Source organism: Eurosta solidaginis, chromosome 4 (assembly GCF_040869045.1).
Source record: "Eurosta solidaginis isolate ZX-2024a chromosome 4, ASM4086904v1, whole genome shotgun sequence".
Taxonomy (NCBI): Eukaryota; Metazoa; Arthropoda; class Insecta; order Diptera; family Tephritidae; genus Eurosta; species Eurosta solidaginis.
The window spans coordinates 46353187-46380464 of NC_090322.1; the positions used below are offsets into that span (position 1 = coordinate 46353187).

A 27278-nucleotide genomic window follows, 5' to 3' on the forward strand; every position below is an offset into this window, starting at 1 on the left:
ACGACTTCTAATGATAATAAAGTACAAGTTTATGATAAATTTTCATACGATTTTTCAAAAAAGATACCGCGAGTAAAATCAAATATACAATATAATAAAAATAAGGAGATCTCCAATTTACAAATTTATGCGCATTTAAAACATAAAAAATATAATTTACTTAATCTCGTGACTGTTAACGAAATAGCGAATTTAGATGAGTTACTTTCGAGGCTGGAAAAAGCAGCCGACAATCACAATATTAAACAATTAGAATGGCCAAAAAATGATATATTTTTCAATAATTTTTCAATTACGAATTTTAAAATCCGCGGAAATGAAATTTTAAAATCATTACAAATAATATTGACGGACCCTGTAGAGACCGTAACAGACAATGAACAGAAACAAAAACTTATGACAATTTATCACGAAGAACCAGTGTTAGGAGGTCATTGCGGAACAAAAAGGTTATATGCCAAATTAAGAACTAAATATTACTGAAAAACATGACACGTGATATAGCGAAATTTGTGAAAAATTGCAATAAATGTCTTTTAAATAAAGTGAGACCAAAAACAAAAGAAAATCCAACACCCTGTAAGCCATTTGACATAGTAATTATCGATACAATAGGTCCACTTCCAGAATCAAACTATGGTAACAAGTTCGCTGTTACTATGATTTGTGACTTTTCTAAATACCTGGTAACAGTAGCTGTACCAGATAAATCAGCAAAAACTATCGCATGTTCTATTTTTGAAACCTTTATATTAACATATGGTACAATGAAAGCCATTAGATCCGATTTAGGGACGGAATACAAAAATGAATTATTCTCGGAATTAACAAAACTTTTAAAAATTAATCATGATTTCTCAACAGCTTATCACCACGAAACTGTTGGTACTGTTGAAAGAAACCATAGAGTCTTTAACGAATATTTACGTGCATATCTAGATGAAACGTATTCAGATTGGGATATGTATTTGAAATACTTTACATTTTTACATAATACTACAAGTAGTTCGGTTTTCGATAATAAATTTACTCCTTTCGAATTAATATTTGGCAGAAAATCTACAATGCCACACGAATTACAAAAGGAAAAAATCGATCCGATCTATAATGTAGAAAATTACACAAAAGAGCTAAAATATAGAATGCAAAAATCTCAAAAAATGGCAACAAATTTGATTAATAAACATAAAATTAGAAATAAAGAATTATACTGTCACGGATATTAACATCACTAAGTTATACCATCACTAAGGCGATGCCAAGGCCACGATAAGCAGTATTTACGTCAATAATCAAATCATGTATACACATATATAAGGCAGCCGAAAGATGTCACACACAGATGCATTTACTTATACGCCTATGTATGCGCGAGAGACTGTAAACTGCAGACGTTTACATCGGTGATTCAATCATTATGTATCTACATAAACGAATGAATAGTTGCGTCTACACATGTGTACGTGTGCGAGCGGCGGAGCGGCGATGCGCAGGCACATGCATATATCTTATCTGAGTTGTCACAAGAGAGAGCAATAATTTGTGCACGTAGTTGTGGCTGGCGATTTTGTAGCCGAAAGTAACTAGTAACTTCTGGAAATCGAAGAGCCTTGAAGTATGCAGCGAAAACTATAAAAGCGGGGCAGGCGAGTAAGAAGTAATACAGTTTGAGTTGAGCTATCAATCCGTTTGATTAAGCACGCGATCTGGCGGCCAATAGTAGTTTCATTTGAGTTATCAATCAGTTTGGTTATTAAGCCAGCGAGTAGCAAAGTATAAGTGTTATTGTGAAGTACTTTAATAAAGGCCATTTTTCCATTGTTCAATATTGGAGTTATTTATTCAACAGGTTAGTGATTCGAACTTAGCGGAGGATTGCAAATAAGAGGATTTGCAAGTAAATTCGTTACAATTGGTGTCAGAAGTGGGATTGTTGAATAAATTCCGAAGATTGGGAATACAACTTGGGCATGGCAAAGTTCAGTGAATTGAAGATCCAGCAACTGAAAAAGGAGTTGGAGAACCGTGGATTAAATACAACCGGCAATAAGATCGAACTTCAAGCACGGCTACGAGAGGTAATGGAGTCGCAAGGAATTGTTGTGGACGAGTTTGTCTTTTATCCTGATGGGGGCGAAACAACAACAAAAATTGAAGAGAAAAACGAAACATCGCAGACGGTTACCAGCACAGACTTGAACATGATATTGGCTGCAATAACTGCTCAAACATCGACAGTAACATCCAAGATGGAAGCGCAAGAGGCACGTATAACAGAAATGTCATCACAAATATCCACCAACATGTCATTTCAGCTGGAATCGCAGGAGACACGCATAACATCCAAGATTGAAGCACAAGAAACGCGTATGTCAGAAATGTCGACACAGATTACATCGAAGATTGAAGCACAAGAAACGCGTATGGCAGAAATGTCGACACAGATTACATCAAAGATGGAGAGGCACGCATAACAGTACAACTCGAAGCGCAAGAGGCGCGTATATCATCAAAACTCGAAGCACGTATGGACGAGAAAATAACGCAGTTCGAGGAAAAAATCGAAGCCGAGGTGGATGCTTTGAGAGGTCGTATACAAGAGTTGCAATTAAAGCGCCCAGCTGTTTCAGCAAGCAATACAAAGGTAAAAACACCATCCTTTGACGGTTCTGTTCCTTTCCAGGTCTTTAAGCTACAGTTTGAGAAGACCGCAGCAGTGAACAACTGGAATGTGGAAGATAAAGTTGCTGCACTGTTCATGGCGTTGAAAGCGCCTGCAGCTGAGATTTTACAAACCATTCCAGAGAGTGAACGGAACTGTTATGAAGCATTGATGGGCGCTCTAGAGAGGCGATACGGAACTGAGCATAGGAGACAGATATACCAAATGGAGTTGCTGAACCGCTTCCAGAGGCTTGGTGAAACATTGCAAGAGTTTGCGTCGGATATTGAAAGGCTAGCACATTTAGCAAATGCGGACGCACCCGTGGAATACACTGAAAGGGTAAAAATCCAGAGTTTCATAAATGGTGTAATCGTTGGTCCTTAATTTAGCAAATTTAACGCGTACAGTAAAACTCAGTTTTAATGGATATGCGTCGTGTACGCTGAACGGTTTATTTTGCTGTGTCTTCTCTGGTTGCTGACCAACGATTAATTCGAATTTGTCATGTACAAACAGAGCAAGCTCACAGCGTCAAAAATTGTATATTATATTTTCACATGAATTTAAAGTAACGGGAAAGTACATCTGTGTATGTTTTTCTGAGTTCAATTTTACATTGTGGAAACAAATAGATTATAATAGAATAAGCGAATTATGTATTTACATAAACTGATATATGAATGTATGAGTAAACTTCAAATGAATTATAAATGTATACGTGCTATGTTCATGTATGTATAGGTACGTTGATACCACATAAAGCGAATGATAGAATGTAAGAATGCAAAATGATAGGTCGCAATAGATTATAGAGCGTATTGTGGTATAGGGTAGATGAGACGTTCTGCGACATTCCCACCCCCGTGAATCACCACGATTCACTAACTTCTGACCACGTCCACAACGGCTAACTTGGACACTGCTTGGCGTTTCACCCCTGTTGTTGTTCGCACCTCAACTTGCCTTATTTCACCATCTCGGCCAGGGTACAATTCCTCTACAACACCACGACACCATTCCCTTCGTGGTACGTTGGGATCACATATGAATACCAGGTCTCCTTTGCTTATCGGGTTTCTTCTTTGGCACCATTTGACACGACGGGTCAGTGTTGGAAGATATTCTGCTATCCAACGTTTCCAAAAATGATCTCTTAACTGACGAGCGATCCGCCACTGCTGTCGTAAAGCGCAAGTATCAGTCAATACTTCGTCTGCTCCAGGCGTCTGTGCAATGTTAGGCGATAGCAACAAAAAATCGTTTGGCGTTAAGGGCTGTTCTTGCTGTGCATCGATGGGCAAATGTGTTAATGGACGGGAGTTGACAATGTTTTCCGCCTCGATCAAAAAACAGTTGAGGGTATGTTCTCGTGCTGCAACTTCTTTGACAGTTTGACGCAAAACTTTCTTCACTGATTGCACCAATCGTTCCCAGACCCCTCCTTCAGCTGGATTAAGCGGCGAGTTGAACACCCATTCGACGCCCCGATTCGATAATTCGCCCTGTAACCTTTCGCAATCGAAGACTTCGGTGAATCGTTTTGCTTCGTTATTAACGCCAACGAAATTTTTCCCGTTATCTGATCGGATACTTAAGGGCACACCTCTACGGTTTATGAAATTTCTTATGACGGCTATACAAGAGTCGGTGCTTAGATCATGAGCTATTTCCAAATGAACCGCTCTTATAGTAAGGCAAGTAAAGAGAGCCACCCACCTTTTTTCAGTGCTGCGTCGAACAGTGACGTTTAATGGACCGAAATAGTCTAGGCCAGTGTACGTAAATGGCCTAACGTATGGTGTAAGACGGTCGACGGGAAGGGGTCCCATTAGCGGAGGCACAGGGTTTGTTTTTCGAATGCGGCAGACTTGGCAACTAGCGACAACGCTACGTAAAATACTCCTTGGACGTGGTACCCAATAATTGTTTCGTACGGCACATAATGTTGCTTCGGTGTTTTGGTGCCCCATGACCTCATGATGATGCATTATAACCAATTTCGTGAAAACGTGTGTTGACGGCAATATTATGGGATGTCTCGTGTTCACTGGTAACCAACTGGCGGCTTCGATTCGCCCTGATACACGTAAGATCCCTTCTTCGTCGAGATATGGCAAGAGCTGTAGCAAAGAACTTTGACGGAATATTTCTTGCCCACTGCGAATTTGCTGTATTTCCATCCCGAAAGCTTCGTTTTGAACAATGCAATGTAATAGACGTTTCGCGGCTTCCAAGTCGCTGACAGTTAAACCATAGCAATTATTTCGTTTTTCAACTTGGCGGCGACAAATTTTGGTAAACAAGATCACCCAGGCTGTAGTTCTTATCAACCTAGTGAGAGAAGAAAAATTAGTAAAATTTATAAATTTGCAACTTACAACGTTCAATGCGTATTGCGGCCGAAGCTCATCATTGACGTGGTCAAGGTTAATTTCCCCAATGTCTTCAGAGGGCCATTCACTTTCTGGTTGGCGCAGAAATGAGGGGCCCTTTACCCAGCGACTGTTCTGATCAAATGTTAGTTTGTGATTAACTCGCGTAGCTTCATCAGCTACGTTTTCATTTGTAGGTATCCATCTCCAATTATTTAAATTTGTGGCATTTAGGATTTCGGAAATCCTATGTTGAACAAATGGCTTGTATCTTCTTGTTTCGCTTCGAATCCAGTTTATGACAGTTTTTGAGTCACTCCATAGGAAAAACTGGTTAATGACTACTTCGTGTTCTTCACGTACGGTCTGCATAAGTCGAGTTCCTAGGACTGCTGCCGGGAGTTCTAGGCGTGGTACGGTGAGAGGCTTTAGTGGAGCACATTTGGACTTCGCGCTGACGAAGGCGACACTGATTTCATCGTAATGGTTTTTTGCTCTGCAGTAGGCAACAGCGGAGAATGCGGTCTCGCTGGCGTCCACAAAGACATGCAGCTGCAATTCCTCTGGTTTACCAATGGTAAAGTAAAATCGTGGAACGTGATATGCTGTCACTGCTGGTAATTGTTTACGCCATTTTTCCCACGATTCAATTATCTTTTCAGGCAATGGCTCATCCCAATGCGTTTGTTTACGCCATGTTTCGCGCATTAGCAGCTTCGCACCAATGACGTAGTGACTGATGAACCGTAGTGGATCAAATATTGACATGACCACACTAAGAAGCTCTCTTTTGGTTGGTGGTCTGTCACCTTCTTTTATACCCATGGTTTTCGTTTGATCCACGCCGTCCAAAGCGGTGACAACCTTAGCGGAGCTCGATGTAAAATACCGTAGCTCGAAGCCAGCGTTTAAATGTATATCTCGTACCTTTGTTGCAACGGCGATAGCTTCATTTTCGGTGTCGAAGCTGTCAACAAAATCATCCACATAATGAAAATTTAATATAGCTTTTACCGCACGGGCTGCGTATGGATCTTCGACATTATATTCAAGCGCATTTCGCGTCTTTACGTATTGTGCCGCGCAAGGCGAGCAAGCAGCTCCAAATGTCATCACACACATCTCATACACATCTGGCGAATTTTTATTCTCACCATCTCTCCATAAGAAACGCTGGGCACATCTGTCTTCTGAACGTATCAGCACTTGGTGAAACATTTCTTTGATATCACCGCACACGCCAACTGCACGTTCACGGAAATGGAAAAGAATGGACGGTAAAGATTTGTATTCCTGCGGGCCCTTGAGCAGATGGCGATTTAGGGATACACCATTGACTTCCGCAGCAGCGTCAAAAACTATTCGTATCTTGTTTGGTTTATTCGCGTTCACCACTGCAAAGTGTGGTAAGTACCAGGTTCGAGGCGTTATCGAAGTGGCAGCGAGTGGTGTCAGCTTACGGGCATACCCTTTCTCGACGTATGAGGATATCATACGTTTATATGCCGAAGCAAAACTTTCGTCCCGACTCATGCGTTTTTTAACGCTTTCCAGTCTCTTCAGCGCCATATTGTAACTGTTTGGCAAACAAACTTCGTCTTTCCTCCATATTAGTCCGGTTTGAAATCTTCCATCGACGCGGCTGGTTGTAGATTCTAATATGGCTCTTGCTCGAACATCGTCTTTACATTCAACTGGCGTGGCAGCGCGCACGCCAAAACTTTCAACTTCAAAAAATTTAGCAACCATGTTGTGCAGTGTATCATCAGCGCTTCAATCTACATGTAAACATATGGACGGCTCAGGCGCACGTGGGCTAGTTGGACCAAACACTACCCACCCCAGCTCTGTATTGGCGGCGTACGGTCCATTCTTTCGCATGGCGATAGTCGTGGATGCAATTCCCAAATGGCAGTTATCTATGCCGATGAGCAACTTTGGTACAGCGCCAGACTGTGGCTGTATAGGAAGCTGACGTTTCGTATCACAAAGTAGGTCGGCGTGACTAAGGCTTTGTGTTGGTAACTGAAGATTTTCGACGGCGTAAACGTTGCGCATCTTAAACTTCTTTTTCACACTTGCGCCGCTTACGTATAGGTCTACTAGGGTTGTTGGCTCTTGTACGGCATGTCCACCAAACCATTGGACGTTGAGACTGTGTGGTTGTCCACGTAGATTTAATTGCTCGGCAAGGCTTTTGTCGATCATAGTGATAGATGAGCCTTCATCCAAAAGGGCATACGTATCGATTTTTTTCTGTCCTCCATATACAGTTACTGGAAGAATACGGAAGAGGAGCTTATCTTGTTTCGTATTGATGGCGCAGCTTAATACTGAGCTCCATTTTCGCTAGACTGGTTTGCACTACTGGTGGGGACTGGTTTATTACAACAGGCGTTGAGGCCTTCTTCGATGACAATGACGATGATGTTTTTGTTTGAGCTGGCTTGTTCTCGTGAAGGAGCTTGTTATGAATGCGGCTGCATCCGTCGATACCACAAGCTGTTCGTTGCTTACAATCACGCGTAGTGTGACCTGCATTGAGGCATGCAAAACACAAACGGCGGGATTTGACTTCAGCCCATCTTTCGTTCACGGAAGCTTCAATGAGGCGTTTACAGTCATAGGGCTTATGTTGGCTCTGGCATATCGGACATTTCTTCCGTGGCTGTTTGTCATCTACATGGAGCAGTACCCGGCGTTTTGTATCACGGGCGACAAAGTGGTTTTCATCATGTATCGAACAAATAATATCGGCAAGTGAACTTACCCAATCGCTGAATTGCACTGTGGTGGCGCGCAGCTGTATGGTGTTGGCATATCTCCCCCATTCAATGCGGTTGCTCATTGGAAGTTTGGAGATCAAGTCATCGAGTAGTGTCGGATTGGCTAAATGATGGTCGGCGTTCGCTGATTGCAAGAAGGCACAAATGTTTTTTACCTTAGTCGCGAATGGAATCAACTTGGTTAATGCGTTTTCAGGAATTGGCGCAATTTCCCTTACTTGCATCAGCTGGCTACGGATGAGCTGCTCTGGACGACCGAATCTACATTTCAATTGCTCTATTATGCAATTTACATTGTTTGGGTGTATCCGTAAAGACTTCACAGTTTCGCGCGCATCGCCCTTCAAACACTTTTGTAAACGTTGGTTATTGTCGAAGTTCGTGTAACCATACGTTGACGTAGATTCGGTAAATGCAGTGTAAAATATTGGCCACTCTTCAGGGCGACCACTAAACTCCGGTAGGTCTAACAATTTTCTTGGCATAAAGGCTGTTTGCGATGAATACGACGTATGTGCGTTGGCGTTAGAAGGCGGCATATATAAATTCGGCGAATGCCTTACGAATGTATCGTTGACATGAAATGCGCTATATATTGTTGGCTGTACTATAAATCATTAGCTGCGGCGTGGTACCATAACTAGGGTGAGAAATTGGCTGGCTTAAATTCGGCTGCGTGGCTAACAGAGGTGCTTGCGTTGACGGGAGCAGTGCTGGCTGCGACTGCTCGACTACGCTGCTGGCGTATGTGACTGCGGAGCTACCGCTTCTCTGAAGAGCTGCCCTACGGGACTCGTTTTGTAGGTCACGATCCCTGAGCCGTACCTGCGTGGCTTGTAATTGGCTTTCAAGCGATGCAAGTCGTTGTTCCATGGCGTGGAAATAAAATACATTGTGGGATGGCATACCCGGCGTGGCATTTCCAGAAGCTTCGGCAGCTTCGGCATTGTTGGCAACAGACGTGTGTACGTCAATTTGAGTGGGACTTGCCAAGGCTACAGAAACACTTATAATTTCTCCTGATTCCTCTGTAATTGCCTGGAAAGGAACAGAATTAGTTTTGAACCTGATTGGGCTGGTATATTGGTAATTCAGGCGAGGACTCCTCCTTTTTGGAGTACGTAACATTGGTTTACTTTAACACGAACTACCCAATAAGACCAAATGTATGGCGTTGCGTAATTTGAAACCAAATTCGACGGCAAACTTCAGCAAAATGTGTGCAAACTTGTTAAGATCCAAAGCGTAAACTTGGCGAATCCAAAGCAAGCAAAATTGGCAAAGATAGCAAAATAAAGTTGGCGAATTTATACTTTAACAAGCAAATAAAATTGGCGAACTTATACAAGCAAAATAAAATTGTACTTTAACAGCAAAATAAAATTGTAATCGTTGGTCCTTAATTTAGCAAATTTAACGCGTACAGTAAAACTCAGTTTTAATGGATATGCGTCGTGTACGCTGAACGGTTTATTTTGCTGTGTCTTCTCTGGTTGCTGACCAACGATTAATTCGAATTTGTCATGTACAAACAGAGCAAGCTCACAGCGTCAAAAATTGTATATTATATTTTCACATGAATTTAAAGTAACGGGAAAGTACATCTGTGTATGTTTTTCTGAGTTCAATTTTACATTGTGGAAACAAATAGAATATAATAGAATAAGCGAATTATGTATTTACATAAACTGATATATGAATGTATGAGTAAACTTCAAATGAATTATAAATGTATACGTGCTATGTTCATGTATGTATAGGTACGTTGATACCACATAAAGCGAATGATGGAATGTAAGAATGCAAAATGATAGGTCGCAATAGATTATAGAGCGTGTGAGCGTATTGTGGTATAGGGTAGATGAGACGTTCTGCGACAAATGGCATACGAGATGTGGAAACGAAGCGGGCTACATGCGCAAACCCAAAGCCAACATTCGCAGAAACGGTGTCACAAGCCCTGATTCAGGAAACAGCGTCGCTTCTGTGTAAGCCAGTTTTCAAAGCACGCCGTGTGGAAGTAGAAAGGCCAGAGTGGGTAGACGCAATATTGGAGGCGCTGAAAGGATCGGAAAAGCGGAGTGAAAAAGTTATCAAATGCTTCAAATGCGGGAAGTTCGGTCACATTGCACGTCATTGCGATCTTGGCCTTAATAGTTCCAACAATGTGGGTGGGCGTAAACGCAAAGCTGGAGGAGATGAGCAAGAGCGAGTGAGAGGTAGAGAGCTAGATCCAGCTATTGAATGCCCTGTGATATCTGTGTCGCAAATTGGTAGAAAATCGAGCAGTCTTACCGTCAGAGGGAATGTGGATGGCAACGAACGAATACTGACTGTAGATACGGGCGCATCTCATTCCTTGATCCGATCTGACTTGGTCAACAGGAGAGTAAAACCGTTACCTGGAGTAAAGTTGCGTACGGTCACTGGCGAGTATAAGCAAGTTCAGGGAGAAGTGATATGTGAAGTATTGATTGGGAAGGTCATGGTTCTACACAAATTTGTTGTGGCGGAGATTGTTGATGAAGTTATATTGGGAGTGGATTTCTTGGTTGACCATGACATCAAGATCGATATGCAGAGAAGGGTGATGCGTTATGAGAACCAACATGTGCCACTTAACTTTAGTTTGGAAAAAGGGTTCAGCAGTAACCAGGTACTGGTGGAGAAGACTCGACGAAGGCCACGAAATTCAAAGGTAAAGGTTGATGGAACAAATGGGCCAAACAAATCAAAACCGAAGGTACCTGTGAGAGAAACACTGGCATTGAAAAGCCCTAACGGACGTACTAAAACGAAGAAAGAATGCAAGGGTGGTTTCAAGCCAAGGCACACTACTGTTGTGGAGCGTCGGAACGATACTGATTATGCAAAGCAAATCCGTCCAGCGCAAGCTCTGCGAAGTAGTTCTTCATTGGCCGAGCAACAGAGTGCGAGGGAACGATCGAGGATAATGAGTAGTAAGATGAAACACAGGTACGACAAGGAAAATAATTTGGAAGGTTTCTTTGAGGGAGAATTGGTACTGTTAAACAACCCTCACCGGCGGAAAGGTGTTCCAGTCAAATTTCGGTGCAGTTGGGAAGGCCCGTACAAAGTTGTGAAGAAGATCAGTGATACTATCTACCGCATACAAACCACTGGGAAAGCACGGAGTAGAAGAGTGGTACATTTGGCTATGCTAGCAGCGTTTAGATCGAGAGATTTGTCTGATCGGGACGATCAGACTTAGGTGGAGGGCAGTATCGCGAATATTAGCAAAATGAAGGAGTGCTGCCGTCTCTAAGCCGATGGTAAGCAGTGACGTTAATTCCCATCAATAATTCAATCATTATGTATCTACATAAACGAAACAATAATTGCGTCTACACATATGGCTTTCTTATCCCATCGATTAACAGATATAATTGGTGTTGTTCCAATCGAAGTGGTCGCTAAAAGAACCGAACGACTGTCCATCAATTTCACAACCGCTACTTTCTCATCTTCTCTTACAAACTCATTAAAGGTACTTCTGCCTCTTTTCAGAAGGTCGTGGTCTGTTGAAAGTTTTGCTCGCAGTTCTTTGGGGATTCGGTTTTGTTGAATTGTACCTGTAGCAAATATTTCTTTTTCCATCAAAAAATCTACCAGCTTTATTGATGTAAAATAACGGTCAGTAAATATTTTGCTGCCTTTTTTATATTTTATGCCACGTCTTTGCACTACTGTTCCCCCGATACCTAAATCGTGGTTACATTTGTTATTGGCCCAAGTTTTTGCTCCCTGGTAAATGAAAAAGTCCAATACTAAACCATCTGGACTAGCAAGGACAAAATTTTTCAAACCGACGGGACAGGGTTTTCCCTTAACATATTGTTACGAATATTAGCAAAACTAAGGGGTGCTGCTATCTCTAAGCCGATGCTAAGCAGTGACGTGAATTCCCATCAATAATTCAATCATTATGTATCTACATAAACGAAACAATAATTGCGTCTACACATATGTACCATGTACGTATACGAGCAGCGGAGAATCAATGCACAAACACATGCATATATCTGAGATACTCCTGAAAGTATGCAATGAGAGAAGCTATAAAATCGTGCAATTGTAGTTACAGCTGAGAAGTTTTTCGAGAGCTGATGGCAACTAGTAGATTCTGGAAATGGAAGCGCCCAGAAGATGCGAACGTTGAAATCAGAGAGTATAAAAGGCAGCAAATGTAGAGGCGCTGGAATTCAGTTTGATTTGAGCTATCAAGCAGTTTCGATTAAGACGCTATCTAGCGAGCCATAGCAGTATTATTTTGAGAGTTTAATTTGAGCTATCAATCAGTTTGGTTATTAAGCAAGCTATTCGTTGCAAAGTATAAGTGTTATTGTGAAGTACTTTAATAAAGGCCATTTTTCCATTATTCAATATTGGAGTTATTTATTCAACAATTTAGCGATACGAACGTTAGCAGAAGATTGTAAATAAGTAAATTCGTTACAATATTGTTTTAATTGAGTGGTACCGGAGAATGGAATCATTTGTTCATCGATGCTCAGGTGTGCTGGCTTTGGTAGGGATTGGCATTTTTTCAAAACGGTTTTTATAACTGGTTCAACTTTCCACAATTTGTTGTTTTCTTTTTCCTGTGGAGTAGGTCTTAAGTTGTCGACGAAATGCATCTAATTTTTTAATTTAAAAAATCGATCCATTGGTGTCTGTGTAGTGGCCGGAACTTTAAAAGCAGGTCGGTAGTACATCCTTCGCGAGGAAGTTTCATGCAACCAGCTAGTATGGGGGCCCCACATAATTTCTTGTACTCATTAGAATTTGAACTAAAATTTTGGCCATTTTGTAGAGCGTACTGTGAATTTTCTCGCCAGAAATGGTCATCAAAATATTCCGAGAAATATTGGAAAGGTGTCCACTCAAATCTATGCCCTGCGTCCCATGCCTCGTCGGTAGCGAGCGCACTAGCCCCGCCAAATTCTTTGGCTAGCCATTTGAGCGGTTTTTTGTTTTGAACAGTTACATCAACAAATTCTGGTTCTTCATTATCAGATTCTGGATTGTGGTCAGAATCGGAATCACTTGGAAAACTCATATTTGAACGATTAGAAACGAAATACATGTCTTCGTCATCGGAAAAACCTTCAAAATTACTGTCCATGAGCATCTCCATCACTTCTTCTTCGGTAAAACGTTTTTTCGACATGATGGCTTCCAAATGTCCAGCCATTGAACAGTTAAAAACAGCATTTATATTTGAATGGTATAAATTTATGTGAAAGATTTCTTACCTACCTAATAGATGAAGTAGGTTTCTCTTGATTTTAATAAAATATTAAACTTTATTTGAAGAAATAAAGCGAAAATAGTAATTGAAAGTACATTCAAAGAGAGCACCTGTTTTTTTCGAATCACTGTTCACTTATTGGATTGTATTACGACAGGGTTGTCATGCAAGCACAAAAAACGATTCAATTGTAAACTTCAGATGCCCAGCTTTCCACAAAGTTGGATCGAATTAAAATTAATTTTAAATTGTTTATTCTATGTCCACCTAAAAAGTGTCCAGCGGGATACACGCAAGGACCGAGGAGGATATTGACTTTGAAGAGTGATATTGAGTCTAAAGGCTTTAAAGAGGTATAACAATTTTAGAAAAGTTTGCAGATATCCCGCACCTGCACTCCCTCTCTCTGGAACAGTATTATTGTTCCAACTATACCTGAGTTTGTCCTATATCCACAATATTTGTTATTTGAGTTATTTAGATAGTTATAAGCAACTATGACAAGTGACGCAGGCCCCAAGAAATTCACCCTCACTCCTACCTTAACCGTATTTCTAAATCGTGACCACCCAACGCTTATTTGCCCTAAACCAATTATATTTGGTATATGGGGCATACATATAGATGTAAAAGCAATTTTGGAAGGGTGGATAGTGGCGCGCTTCCATCCCAATTTTTGTTATCTACGTTGCTTTGATTGAGGCCTAATCAAATGGGGAAAAGTGAACAGTGTCTTAACCGGGATGATTTTACGACTATTTGGGGGTTATTTCGAGATCTGTGCGCAACTATTTTAGGGATCTCGACGAAAATTTCGCTGTATCTATACTATTTCGTGGTGAACTTCGGATCATTTGGCCATTTGGAGATAGTTTCGGGGACTTTTCGGGATTAATTCGGCACTATTTTGGAATTGTTTAATGATTTTTTGGGAGCTTCTTTGATACTATTTCGATATTGTTTTTGTCATCATTTTGAATTGCTTTGTGGATCGGTTCGGGAATTTTTCAAGGCGATTACGATCATTATGGAATTATTTTAGGGATAAATTTAAGATACTCCCGCCGTTAAGAAAGATATGGCTAGTAGATCCTTCTTGAGAATTAGTTATCTGTGAGACAAATTTCAAATATATACAGCAGTTTTTATTTCGATGCTATTTGCGGATCATTTCACTGCTTTCTCCGGGTATTAGGGGATAGTTCTGGATCGCTAAGGGACTATTCGGGATCATTTTTGAACCGTTTCGAGATAATTTTCGGGTTGCTTTTGGAATTATATCGTGGTTCTGTCGGAACCATTACGGGATGGTTTTTGGGATAAATTCGGAACTGTTCCAGCTCTTGTCTATGTTCGGAATCATTTCGGGACCATTTTTTTTAATTACTTCAGGACCATTTCCGGACCTTTTCGGTATTGTGTTCGCATTCACTTCGGGGCTATTTCTAGATTACTGGGGATCATCGAAAGATTTCTGTCAACTAAAGTTAGCGTCACCGAGGTTGGTGAAAACGGTCTTAAGTCTCTAAAGCTGCCAGTATTGTGAATCACAGTTGTTGACGTTCGCAATTTAAAAGCCGTAACGGATAAGGCGCTTAATGGGTTAATCAGTTTATGTATAACTACTGTCAGTTTGTGTATATCTCTTGAACCAAATCACAAATTTTTTTATTTTTGCAATATATAGTTACCTACCCCTAGATTTATCCACAATCTCATATAAAGTTCCATCATTAACCCTACAAGGCAAAAATGGGAGCTTATTGGTACACAAATGACCCAGCACCTAAATTTTCCAATATCTCTTGAAACAAGCGAGATTTTCTAATTTCTTGTTTTGCATATATATAGCTACCTACTTGTACTATCCACAATTTGTTACAAGGTTGTATCATTAACGGTTACTACGTGACATATCCGGTTTATCGAAAACTACTGACGACTAAGCCGACTAATGTGTATATCTCTTGAACCAAGCAAATTATAATTTTTTTTTTGTCGCATTATATAGCCACCTTCTTATTGATTAATCCAAAATTATACTGAATGTTCTATGGTTAATGATTAAGTATGATATAAGTACCCAGTTGTAGATTAGTCCACAAATTGATATATAATTCTATCATTAACCCTTCATGGTAAAATTGGGAGTTTGTCGGTACACAAATGACCCAGCACCTAAATTGTCCTTTATCTTCAATCAAGCAAGATTTTCTGAACTTTTTTTTTGCATTATATAACTACCTATTTATAGAATAAGACATAATTTCACTCAGGCTTCCTTCTAGCTTGGGTCAAGACAAATTGACAGTAGTTATCGAAAAACCAATTAATTACTCGCGTAGCGTCTTGGCCCTAAACGACAGAACGCTGAATCAAACTGTTTCTTAATCTACAGGTAAATGAAGTAAATGAGCGATATGTCCTTCATTTAATGTGTCCCCAAACCAACCATCTTTTCAATAATAATGTAATGTGGAACCAAAGCTTTTAACATCTATATTCGTTTGATCTGATTATATTACAGCTACTACAGGTTTCTTTGATCTTTCGTTAGAGGATATTGATAAAAATATGCGAGTAATCACTGCTATTGGATGCAGCGAAGCCTGCTACAGAAAGAGCGACAAAAAGTTCTCAGATTTTAGTTCGATTCAAAGAAGTAATAAACAAAGGAGATTTGGGCAAAGCAGCAAAATAAAATGCATTCCAATCTGCGCATACTTTGTTCACACTCAAGAGCAATGATCACAATTCAAAAACAATAGATACATTGTGGTTCATTCGCTTGATTAATATTAAAGAACAAATGTACTGATGGTGCGTGTGGGTAGTTGCTCTGCTATAGTCGGGCATATTTTAAGTATTCTTTTGTCAGCCAATAACACCTCTAAAAAGATTATAATGCAGTTATTTTAACGGCTTTGATCGCTCAGTTACTATTAGAATACATCGTAATTGACGTAAGATAAATATACACTGTTAATTAAAATATACTTTGAAGATCTATGATGTATGCTTGAAAAAGCTAATTTAATATTTATCTTCATTTCTTATTCTACCTACACACATATGTATGTATATGTATATAATATTTACATATGTCAATATAAATTTACCATATAAATGGCGCCTTCTCACGCAGTATACGCAATCCATACTTTTCCCATTCACTTGCATATATCCACAATTCTGGTGCACTTTCCAGGCAAGACATAATTGCTGCTCCCTTCCATGCTATCATACCAGCATCCATTTCTTTTGTGAAAACATTAACTTCAAATGCTGGAGTAGATGATGATGAGCAGGTGGCTGATAATTGAAGCATAACACGCTGTTCCAACCATTTAGCAAAACCGGTAAACTTGCTGCTACCACCAACTAACAATATACAACTATACATTTTTCGTTTAATCTCTTCCGTTGCGCAACGTTCAATACTTCTTACTATAGCTTGATCTATAGGCAGTATTTGGCCATTGTTTATATATAAAAGTTCATCCTTATCGCTAGTTTTCAAATTACTATCACGTTCAACAACATCGTCTACAACTAAGTCATCTTCAGCGGTTTCACCTGTAAGAGGTAAAGTGCCTTCAAGTAATTGATCTCTTCCACCATTACGGCGCCCTGTTTCCCTTATATATTCTGCATCGAAACAATCTTCGGAATCGGCTTGTTGGCTACTTCTTAGTTGAACATGCGCTTGTTTTGCTTTGCCAGTCAAATTGACTAATTCAGTGTGAAACAGGGACAATGGTGCAACAACGCATTCGTCACCTATTTGAAGAGTGTAACGTGTGCGCTTTTTGAATTTCTTTACCTGCAAGTTTTAAGATAAAAAATAATGAGTATCTAAACTGTCGTATGTAAACATACATATTTACATATGTTTGGTTACTTAAAAAAGAGGAATCTACACAGCTTTATCAAATCAAATGAACGAAATAATAGCAATGGCGAGGAAGAAGGATTTCAAAAGAAGAAAAAAAGCAGTGTAGGTCCCTTTTAATTTTATTCTTTAGATCAAGAAATTGAGAGTTTAAGCTGTGATTATTAATTGCAGTATTAAGCATTTACAACGCAAGAAAATTAATTCACTATGTTACGATAACTGGCTTACATTTTTAATACTTTATCGGAGGATAGTTCGATATTACAGCTGCGCTCTCCTCGGCATAGAATCCACCAAACACTTGCATTTCTCGAGAGGAATGGCTTTTCACGGCTTTTTCACAACACTATACATCTGTTTAGTATTTGAAGATTTCCTCTTTCCCTACTGCTTCCTTGACCACTGCCCAAAGATTCTCAATGAGGTTAAGGTCAGGGGACTGAGCCGGCTAGTCCACGACCTTAACTCAAAACAACAAACCACTTTTTGGCCAACTTGCTGGTATACTTAGGGTCATTGTCTTTTTGATAAACCCATTTCAGACGCATGTTCCATTCTGCGTGTGGTAGCATAGTCGACTCCATAATTTCGAGTCATATTTTCTTTTGGCATCCATATTCTCTTTTATCCAATATAGCGAACCTGTGCCGAAGTAAGAGAAGCATCCCCACACATTGATTTTGGCACCTCCATATTTTATCGTAGGGCAAACATATCTAGGATCAAAAGAAGCATTTTCTGGCCTTCGTACATACTCCCGGCGCCCTCTCGAACCAAATAAAAAGGTTTTTGTTTCTTCTGAGCATAAAATCGTGCGCCATTTTTCGACTGGCCAGTTGTTTTTGTTGTTTGCCTTGAAGGCCTTGTGTTATCGATGGTCCTCTGCCGGAAGCAGATCCGGTACGTTCCGGTAATGAGCACCATTAAGGTACTAGATGGACCATCTCTGGAACGATATGGTATGACTACATGAAACTCTCTAGGCCATACCGCCCTCCCATAGATCCATGAGGAAATTGGGGTCGTCAAAGTCTAGGCTGTTAAGGAAACAGGATTCGCCACGGGTAGGTGAGGTTGACAATTGGGTTGGATATATATATATATATCCAATTGCGCTGGTAAACCCTTGAAAGGGTTGCTGTGTACCCTTAACTCAATTTGGTATTTTATTCGCCTCTTACGACAGGCATATCTGCCACGGGTATATTCTAGGCCTTATGGAAATAATAAGAAATCGCAAATGGCAGTCTGTAGAAAATTTATAAGCTAATTGGCGGGGCTTTAATATACGCTAATCGCAGCAGAATTTATATTTTCTCGTCTATATTTTTAACTATCGTTTTGAAACTTCCAAAGTACTTTTTTAAACCCTTCGGAAATATAAATTATTATGTTTTCTATAAAAGGGGCTTAACAGTTGCCATCGAAGTGAAAATGGTTTAGTACTATCTATAGTACAAACGAAAATAAATTATCTTTATGTTTGTTTAATGGTGTGTTAATTTATACTTATTATTGAATATTCAATTATTATAAGTCGGTGTTAAGCTCATGAATTCTTAAATAATAAGTACAAATAATCTTTAAGTACCTCAAAACATCGTTCTTGTGCGCCACAAACATCCAAAGTAAGATGACAATAGCGTTCTTTTAGATTCATCAATAGAGCTGCATCTGCATAGTCTTTTTCAACGTTGCACTCTTTGTAAGGAAAGCAGCATTTACGTAGCAAGTTAAAGAAAACTTGAGTGACATCCCCGCCACCGTAAGCTAGTCGTACACGTGTTTCTGGATGGCTTATGCCATCTTCCACACAAGATATTGAACTTTTTTGATCACCAATATCCACAACACAGGCGTAACTTAGTCCCGCACCAAATGTAGCTGCGACATGTTCTTGTAATAAAAAACAAGAACGAAAACGTAAACGTTGCAGTAGCAAGTTTGTAAATTCGCGTAAATGGCTACGATTGTAAACATCCGATATCACCAATACAGCACTATATTGTGGCAAAGTATTTGCATTAATATTTAGGTGTTTTTTTAATACATACAACCAAATATTTTCCATATTTGACAAAGCAGCTGCTGTCGAGCCACCTACATTTTTGTGTACATTAAATTCACCACGTTTCATAGGAAAATGTATATTGTAGTTGCTGGCTTCGTTTTCATGCAGCAATAAGATGTCTTCATCAAAAAGTATTTCAGGTTTTGTGATATCTCCTTTATTGCCATCGAACTCATTTTTGTCTTTCTCATGTGATAATGGAAGATCTTCCGGCACACTTCGTCTGTTAAAGGTAGCGATTTGTTGCGGTGGTGTAACTACTCGTAAACGTTTCGCATTTCTTTCATAGGATTCTTGTGGTGGCGCATATGACTGTATAGAGTGTGAAACCTGCAGCCTTTGTTCTTCAAACTCAGTTAATATTTCAGTCGTATTTTGTACTTGTGGCAGTAAAACATCTCTATAAGTTTGAGCATTTCTGTTTTCTCGTCTTAAATATGCTACTGCATGCAAAACGGTCACAGGATTAAGATCGGATGCTCTTCCAATTCGTAAATATAACGATCCAGGATGAATTATAATAATTCTTTGTGCCTGCATTTTTTTTTTTTTTTTGTATGTCGGATCGTTCTTTTTTCAGATTGTTGTATATGTAATTTTAGCTTCACTAAAGCTGGAGTCATTGGTGCCGTAAGCTGGAGTCATTGGTGCCGTATGTCGTATCGCTGTATCCGTATCCCGAACGTAATCAGCTGTTTATCGTTACGACGGTAACCAAAACCCAATTGGTTGGCTACGATACGGTTACGACTTTAGCGGCACCAATAATCGATTGCATTGATTCTCATAAGGTTGGTCGAATCAGCTGTTAAAAGCTGGAGACATTGGTGCTTTATCGGTAACCGTATCGGTAACCTTTTAACAGCAGATTCGACCAACCTTATGAGAATCAATGCAATCGATTATTGGTGCCGCTAAGGTCGTAACCGTATCGTAGCCAACCAATTGGGTTTTGGTTTACCGTCGTAACGATAAACAGCTGATTACGTTAGGGATACGGATACAGCGATACGACATACGGCACCAATGACTCCAGCTAAAAGGCTACCGATACGGTTACCGATAAAGCACCAATATCTGCAGCTTAAATTGGAACGAGTTTTCGAATCGCAAAAACATCGCCGAAGGAGCAACATCGTAATTGTTAAAATTTTCGCGTTATACATATTACAAACTGGAGCATAGATGAATGGATTTGCAACTCTTTGTTTCGAGAGAGCGCTGTCAAAATGCACATTTTTTATAACATTTATCAATGATGCCACTCAAAACAAAAATGAATAGATCTGAAAATGGGGATTTTTGACATACATTTCGGCGATTATAGTTTCAATCATTTAATAAAATGATAGTCGTAAAATATTTATGTCCTTAAAGTTATTTTACAATAATACGACAAGTTAGAGTTAAATATAAACAAATCTAAGTAAAATTTACTTTTCGATTAAATTAATTAGTCAAATATTGTAACACATTTAACTCGCAGTGAAAACCATATATTCTTTTGAAATTTCAGTAAATCGGACCTATGATATAATAGTTAACATTATTTAATGGATAGTGCTTATCCTACATGTCTGGCGTTCTAGGTTCTGTGATCAAAATTGACTGGTTGCATCGGGAGTTCATATTTACAAAACCTATTTTTAGTGATAACTTTTGAATGGCCTTCGAACTAATAATACTTACACTAAAACAAGTATTTTTATCCTTTTTCCCATAATTTTTGAAAGCTATTCTACAGTTGTAGGTCAAACTAAAGTTTACCAAAATTTTTGGCACGTTTTTCGTTTTGGCTGGCACATTTTTTGTTCTGGCACCCGCTTCAGCTGGTGCGAGGGATTTATCTGTGATTGTTGCCAGCAACAACTAGAAGATAAATCCCTCGTGAGAGCGAAAATATGAGAGCGTAAGCAAAAGATTCGTATCAATCTAATCTATGACACGAAGTGTGTGCCTGCATTTATGTTAGATTCAGATTCATGTTGCCAGGTGATGAAAAAAAATGTAGCTAGATTGCCAAAAAAAACAGGTTAGAAAAAGCTAAATTTAGAAAAAAAGAAGCTAAAAAAAGGCCAGAAATTTTTTTGGTTAATTCATAAATTTTTTTTTTTTATATTTTAGTTTACACATTTGTAAATAAAAACTTATAAACATAACTTAAACATAACTTCTTGTTTCAAAACATATCAGGCACATTTTCCTTGACTAGCACATGGAATTACTTTAAATGATTGCATATGTGTATATACACAAAAAAAAAATATTACAAACTAATTATTTATATAAAATATGCCCCGTCTGAAAAATCAGAAGAGCTTAAGTCTGCGTATAAAGTTTGGCTATTTACCATAGATATGAGATCATCGGTAATTTCAAAATCATTACAACATTTAGATAAGCGTTTTAACGAGCATCTAATATTAAGCATCGCATTAAGCATTTTAATTTTTAGTTTGTTCCTTAATTTAGTTTTCAGAATTTTCATGCCACTAAAAATTCTTTCAACCTCCGCGTTACTGAGTGGTAATACTAAACAACTAAATATGAATTCGACAAGTTCTAAAAAAGGTGGTTCGTTAAATGCATTTTTATGTTCTCGGACTTCCGACTAAAATTCCATGGTGGAGTGTACATTTTTCCATTGTATAGTTATAAGTTTTCGCCACTGCAGCTCTATTAATACTATTTGACTTGAAGAATAACTATACTTCTCCTTTTCAAAGTAAGAAAATACATCTGGCTTTGAAACTTTCAACGAATTTTCAGCAGAAAAAGAATTAATCTTTTGTAGAGAACTCATATTATTAGGTATTAGGTGTTCACAGGAACTATTGAAATTATTTTATTTTAGAAATTATTAAAAATACATTCGGATTAAAAAAGGCTAGAAAAAAGTCACGAAGCTAAACCCGAAATTTCGAGGCTAAATCTAGCCTCGAAAAGGCTAACCTGGCAACACTGGTCGGTGGGGATAACCAATCGATTATCCACAGCTGATTTAATAGCTATCGATTGCTAAAAAATAGTCGATCTATTTTGAAGTCTGAGACCATGGTTCATGGTTGGCTCATCTGTACAAAAACAAAATGTTAGTTCAGATTGTCAAAATCTGCGTGTTTGTTCTTTCCATGGTTCAACTATATGGTTGACTCATCTGTAAAGCAACAAAATATGTCTATTCAAATTGTCAAAATCTGTGTATTGGTGTTGGTGCGAATTGTATGGAATGGAAACATAAATCGTAGCAGTTTTTGTATGTGTAAGAAAATGTTGCCAATGTGTTGGTTTCATTTTGAGTTTGCCATCTCCTTTTGGCAATCCCTTCGGTCATGCAATGTGTTATGTCCTATAAAGGAATAAATGCACGCGCTTGATTTTAAGTTATACTATATAATAAAAACTTCAATTTATTTGTATGAGGAATTTTACATCATAGCTATAGCAGTAGTAATTATATCACTATATGAAAAAAGGGAAAGAGTATATATATATATAATAATAATAATGACAGTAGGAAAAAGAGGGCTGCCAGCTGTTGGTAAATACATAACAGTCTCCCACGCTTAATAGAGAACATGGTCATCTAAGCGTGCAGGAGGTCTTCGGACCCTACTCGATCTTCTTACAGTTTCGTCAGGCGTTGTTACTGGATTGGGTTGTACCATTGGTATTTGTTGTGTAGTCGGAGTGGTAACGGTACGCTCAATGAAGATTTCCTCCTTTTTTGAATTTTCTTGCACGGGAGGTTCAGCAAACGTTACATGCTTTTTAGGTTGATCAATACCAGACTTGTACAACTGGTTTATATGTCGTTTCAACTCATAACCGTCATCCAGCTTAACTTGATAGTGGAGATGACCGAATTTGCGTTTCACAACACCAAATTTCCAGCTAGGTTTATTCCTGTGAAACCACCGCACTTGAACTCTATCGCCTACACTTAGATGACGCACTTTTGGATTATGTGTTGCTGATTTCAATTGTTTGACTGATCGCATAGCATCCAATTTAATTCTTAATTCACGTCCTAAATACATTTGGGCTGGGGTTTGACCATTTGCCAAAGGCGTTGCCCTGAATCGAAACAGGATTTCTCGTAGTTTGATATTCAATGGTAATTTTTCATCATCCATCGCTGTTAGCTTCCTTTTGAGAATTTGGACGTATCTTTCAGCCAATCCGTTTGTTGCTGGGTGTCCAGGGGCTATAAACTTCTGAATAATTCCATTTTCGCAACAAAATTCTCTTTGGAATATCGTTGCATTGTCTGATACAATGGCTTGTGGTAATCAGTGTGTCGCACAAATATCTTGTATTAAATCTATAGTCTTTTCAGAGGTTGGGGCATCCCTTATTATTCGAATTTCCGGCCATTTGGTCCTACGTAATCAATGTGCACTCTTTGAAAATTTTCGGTTGGTTGTCCCCAATGGTGCGTTACAACTTTTGGGGGACTTTTTTTCACATCCGCACAACTAGGACACGATTTTACCAGTCGCTCTATATCCGCGTCGATGCCCTTCCAAAAACAGTACTTCCTAGCGAGCTGTTTCATTTTTACTATGCCCACATGTGTGTAATGTAGCTCTTTTAAAATTTCTGCACGTAATCTTGCTGGTATAACAACACGGTCACCTTTAAATATGACGCCATCTTGCAACGAATAATTGGGATCACAATTCTTGCCATCCAGTAAGTCCTTCTTTAATTTTGCTAGTTCCACATCACGCTCTGTTTCGTTTGAAATAGTAGTGGCGTTGATTGAAAATGTCGATATTTGATTGATCGCCCCGTCCTGAATATTGCGTACTTCTTCATCCAAAAAATGTTTAAACGTCGATATTTCGTTGTTAGGTGCTCTCGATAAACAATCTGCGTTCACATTATCTTCAGCTTTACGATGTTGTATTTTGTAGTTGAATCCCTGCAAGAATGAAGCATAACGAAGTAGTCTTGCTGAGGTGTGTTTTTGCACTCTGATGAAATATTCTTGTTAGAGGACGATTATCTGTCAGTAATGTAAATTCTCTTCCGTATAAATACATAAAAAACTTATCAACGGCAAAAATAATTGCTAGCGCTTCTCTGTCAAGCTGGCTCTAATTTTGTTCTGCTTTTGTTAATGCTCTTGAAATAAATGCGACAGGGCGTTCCTCTCCTTCAACAATATGAGATAGTACTGCAGCTATGCCCGTTGGGCTTGCGTCGCACGCTAATGTTATCGGCAAAGCTTCGTTGAATGGTACTATAACCCTGTCTTTAAGAATTTCCTGTTTAAGCTTTTTAAATGATTCTTCGCATTGTGTTGTCCAATTAAACTTTTTATTTTTTTCTAAAAGCTTGCGTAAAGGGAATGTAATTGTCGAAATATCCGGTAGAAATTTTGAATAATATGTAATCACTCCAAGGAGTCTTCTTAATTGCTCTACATTTTGAGGTTTGGCATGTCTATAATCGCCTTTACTTTATCTGGACATTTTGCTATTTTGTTATGACTTACTATATATCCAAGGTATGTAATTTTTTCTTTAAAATATTCACATTTTCTTTTGTTGACGGGCAGTTGATATTTATTCAATCTTTCAAAGCATTTGATCAGATGTTCTTCACATTCTTTCAACGTTGCACCATGTATAATTATATCGTCAAAATAAGAGACTGTACCTTCGAGGCCTTGTAATATTTGATCTAAAATACGGTTAAACTCACTCGGAGCAGGTTTAATTCCAAAAGATAATCGATTCATTTGGTACGTACCTCGGTGCGTTGAAATAGTTTGCACTTCTTTGCTGTCATCATCAACTCGTACATGCAGATATGCTTTGTATAAGTCTAACTTGCAAAAATATTTAGAATTCTTTAAACTGTTAAAAATTTCATCGACTCTTTTGATTGGATAATGAGCGGTTTCCAACTGAGGGTTAACAGCTACTTTATAGTCGACGCATAGTCGTACATTACCATCAGGTTTTGGAATTACCACCAAAGGTGAACCCCAATTGCTAGTATTAATTTTTGTAATTATGCCGTCTCGTTCTAAATTATCCAGTTCACGTTCTACTTTTTGGCGTATGGCAAAAGGCACTGGCCTTTCTTTTAAGAACACTGGCTTTGCACCCTGGCGTAGTTTTAAACTACAAACCAAATCTGGAATGCATCCAACACGTTCTTCGAAAATTTCTGAAAATTGCTGTTCGATTTCTGATATAGAATTTATGTTGTTGTGGCTAATGCCGTTTTTAGAACTGTCTTCGTCAATTTCATGTAGATTAATTTTCAAATGGCGTATCCATACACGTCCCAGTAATGCGGTACGTTTCGAAGATACAATGTACAAATCTTCTTTAGATTTCCTATTTTTGTACTTTACGTCCACAGTAACGACTCCTATTGGCACAAAAACATCATCTGTATAAACGCGGAAGGCAATATTTGTTTTCCTTAGCGGTGTTTTGATATTTAATTTCATAAATTGATTTTCCGACAGTAACGTGTAGCCGGCACCTGAGTCTGTAGGGTTATCTACTTTATAAAATATACTTTAATTTTGTAAATTATTTTTATGTTATTTTATTTTAATGTTATTTAAAAATGAAAATTTACAAATCAGTTATTTTAGAATTTTTAAAATGTGAAAATATTTGATTTGAATGTGAAATAAATTTTTAATAAAGATATAGTTTAACACTATACTATATAATTTGGCGTAAGTACATCGAATCATCAAAAGATTGAGTACTTACATCAACACCTAAAATACATTTCTCAAAATTCTTACACTTAAAAAATAAAAATTCAATATATCTATAACGAAAAATTCAAACATTTTTCAAACTACAACACAAAATTTTTACAGTAATCAATATACACAATAAATTAACATTTAAAAAAATAAATTTTTCGTTTCACTGGAGGGGGAGTATATGTAGGGTTATCTACTTTATAAAATATACTTTAATTTTGTAAATTATTTTTATGTTACTTTATTTTAATGTTATTTAAAAATGAAAATTTACAAATCAGTTATTTTAGAATTTTTAAAATGTGAAAATATTTGATTTGAATGTGAAATAAATGTTTAATAAAAATATAGTTTAAAGTAAATGTAGGGTCCTTATTAAGTTGTTTATTTTATTTATATTAATACTTTTACTTGTTTCTTACTTGTGATTTTTCAATTGTTTTAAAATAATTAAGTTACCTTTTTTTAAATGAAAATTTTTTAAGTTATCAAAATAAGAAAATTTTGTAGTTTTATAAAAATTGTGTCAAACAAACGGATTTTTAAATAATTAAATAAAAATAGTTTATCTTAAATATTAGCTATAGAGTCGACTTCGAAGTTTTGTTTTCTTCCATTAATTAACACATCTGTATAAAATTTTTCTGTGTCCATACGTGATATTTTTGCAGTGCTATGTTCATAAATGTCGATAACTTGATTCACACCATAATATTCCTCTTCTGTTGTGAATGATTCAATAGCATTTGATGTAGTGGTGTTATTGGTTGTAATTTTCGATTTCTTTTGCTTTATTCTGTTTTGAATGCAGACCTTTAGTTTTGCCACATGAATTACATTTTAACTTGCCTTTCTCTACATTGCATTCTTTTGATAAATGATTATTACGGCCGCATCTTAGACACAATCCTTCTATGCCTAATTCGCTGTAATTAACTCTTGTCGATGACTTTGAATTTCTATTTCTAGAGAAACTTCCATTACGATTTCTACTACGACGATAGTTATGATTACTAACATGTTGACGGATTTGCTGAACATCGCTTGTTGAACCGGTTGCCTTGTTTGCGATCACGTTATTATTTATTTTAGCAGCTTCCAAAGTTGTTGCTTTTTCAACTATTTGCTTGAATGTTGCTTTCGGATTCTGTAGCAGCTGTTCTCGAATATGCCCATCGCGTATACCTCTGATTAGTTGGGCTCTTAGAAAAATATCTGAGATAGACTTCCCACATTCACATATAAATCCACACTCCATTGCTCTTTTCTGTAGGGCAATTAAAAATTCTGCCAACGACTGTTCGCTATTTTGGATTTCACAAAGAAATTTGTGTTGCTCTACTAAAATGTTCTTTTCGGGATAAAAGTGTTTTTCCAGTAATGTCACTATTTCATCATATTTCAGTAAATTTATATTTTTGGGTGAAGCCAACGTTGCTAAACGGGAATACGCCGCTGGTCCGATGTATTGT

The 27278-nt window shown here is 38.1% G+C and overlaps 2 protein-coding genes across 3 annotated transcripts in view; one reads left to right on the plus strand and one right to left on the minus strand.

Moving 5' to 3' along the window:
• mthl1 (methuselah-like 1) overlaps positions 1 to 27278 on the plus strand; it is a 128690-nt gene that overhangs the window by 99808 nt on the left and 1604 nt on the right. The gene's annotated exons all lie outside the window — the stretch shown is intronic.
• Positions 16103 to 20198, minus strand: Arp8 (Actin-related protein 8). 2 transcript variants are annotated; one of them, XM_067781434.1, is made up of 3 exons: positions 20081 to 20198; positions 18582 to 19674; positions 16103 to 16918 (listed from the first exon to the last, which is right to left on the minus strand). In XM_067781434.1, exons 2-3 carry the CDS (start codon positions 19599 to 19601, stop codon positions 16211 to 16213), a joined length of 1728 nt encoding a protein of 575 aa, XP_067637535.1. In that variant the 5' UTR covers positions 19602 to 19674; positions 20081 to 20198; the 3' UTR covers positions 16103 to 16210. The 2 variants fall into 2 exon arrangements, with proteins under 2 accessions (XP_067637535.1, XP_067637534.1); XM_067781433.1 differs by lacking the exon at positions 20081 to 20198 and having other exon boundaries at positions 18582 to 19852.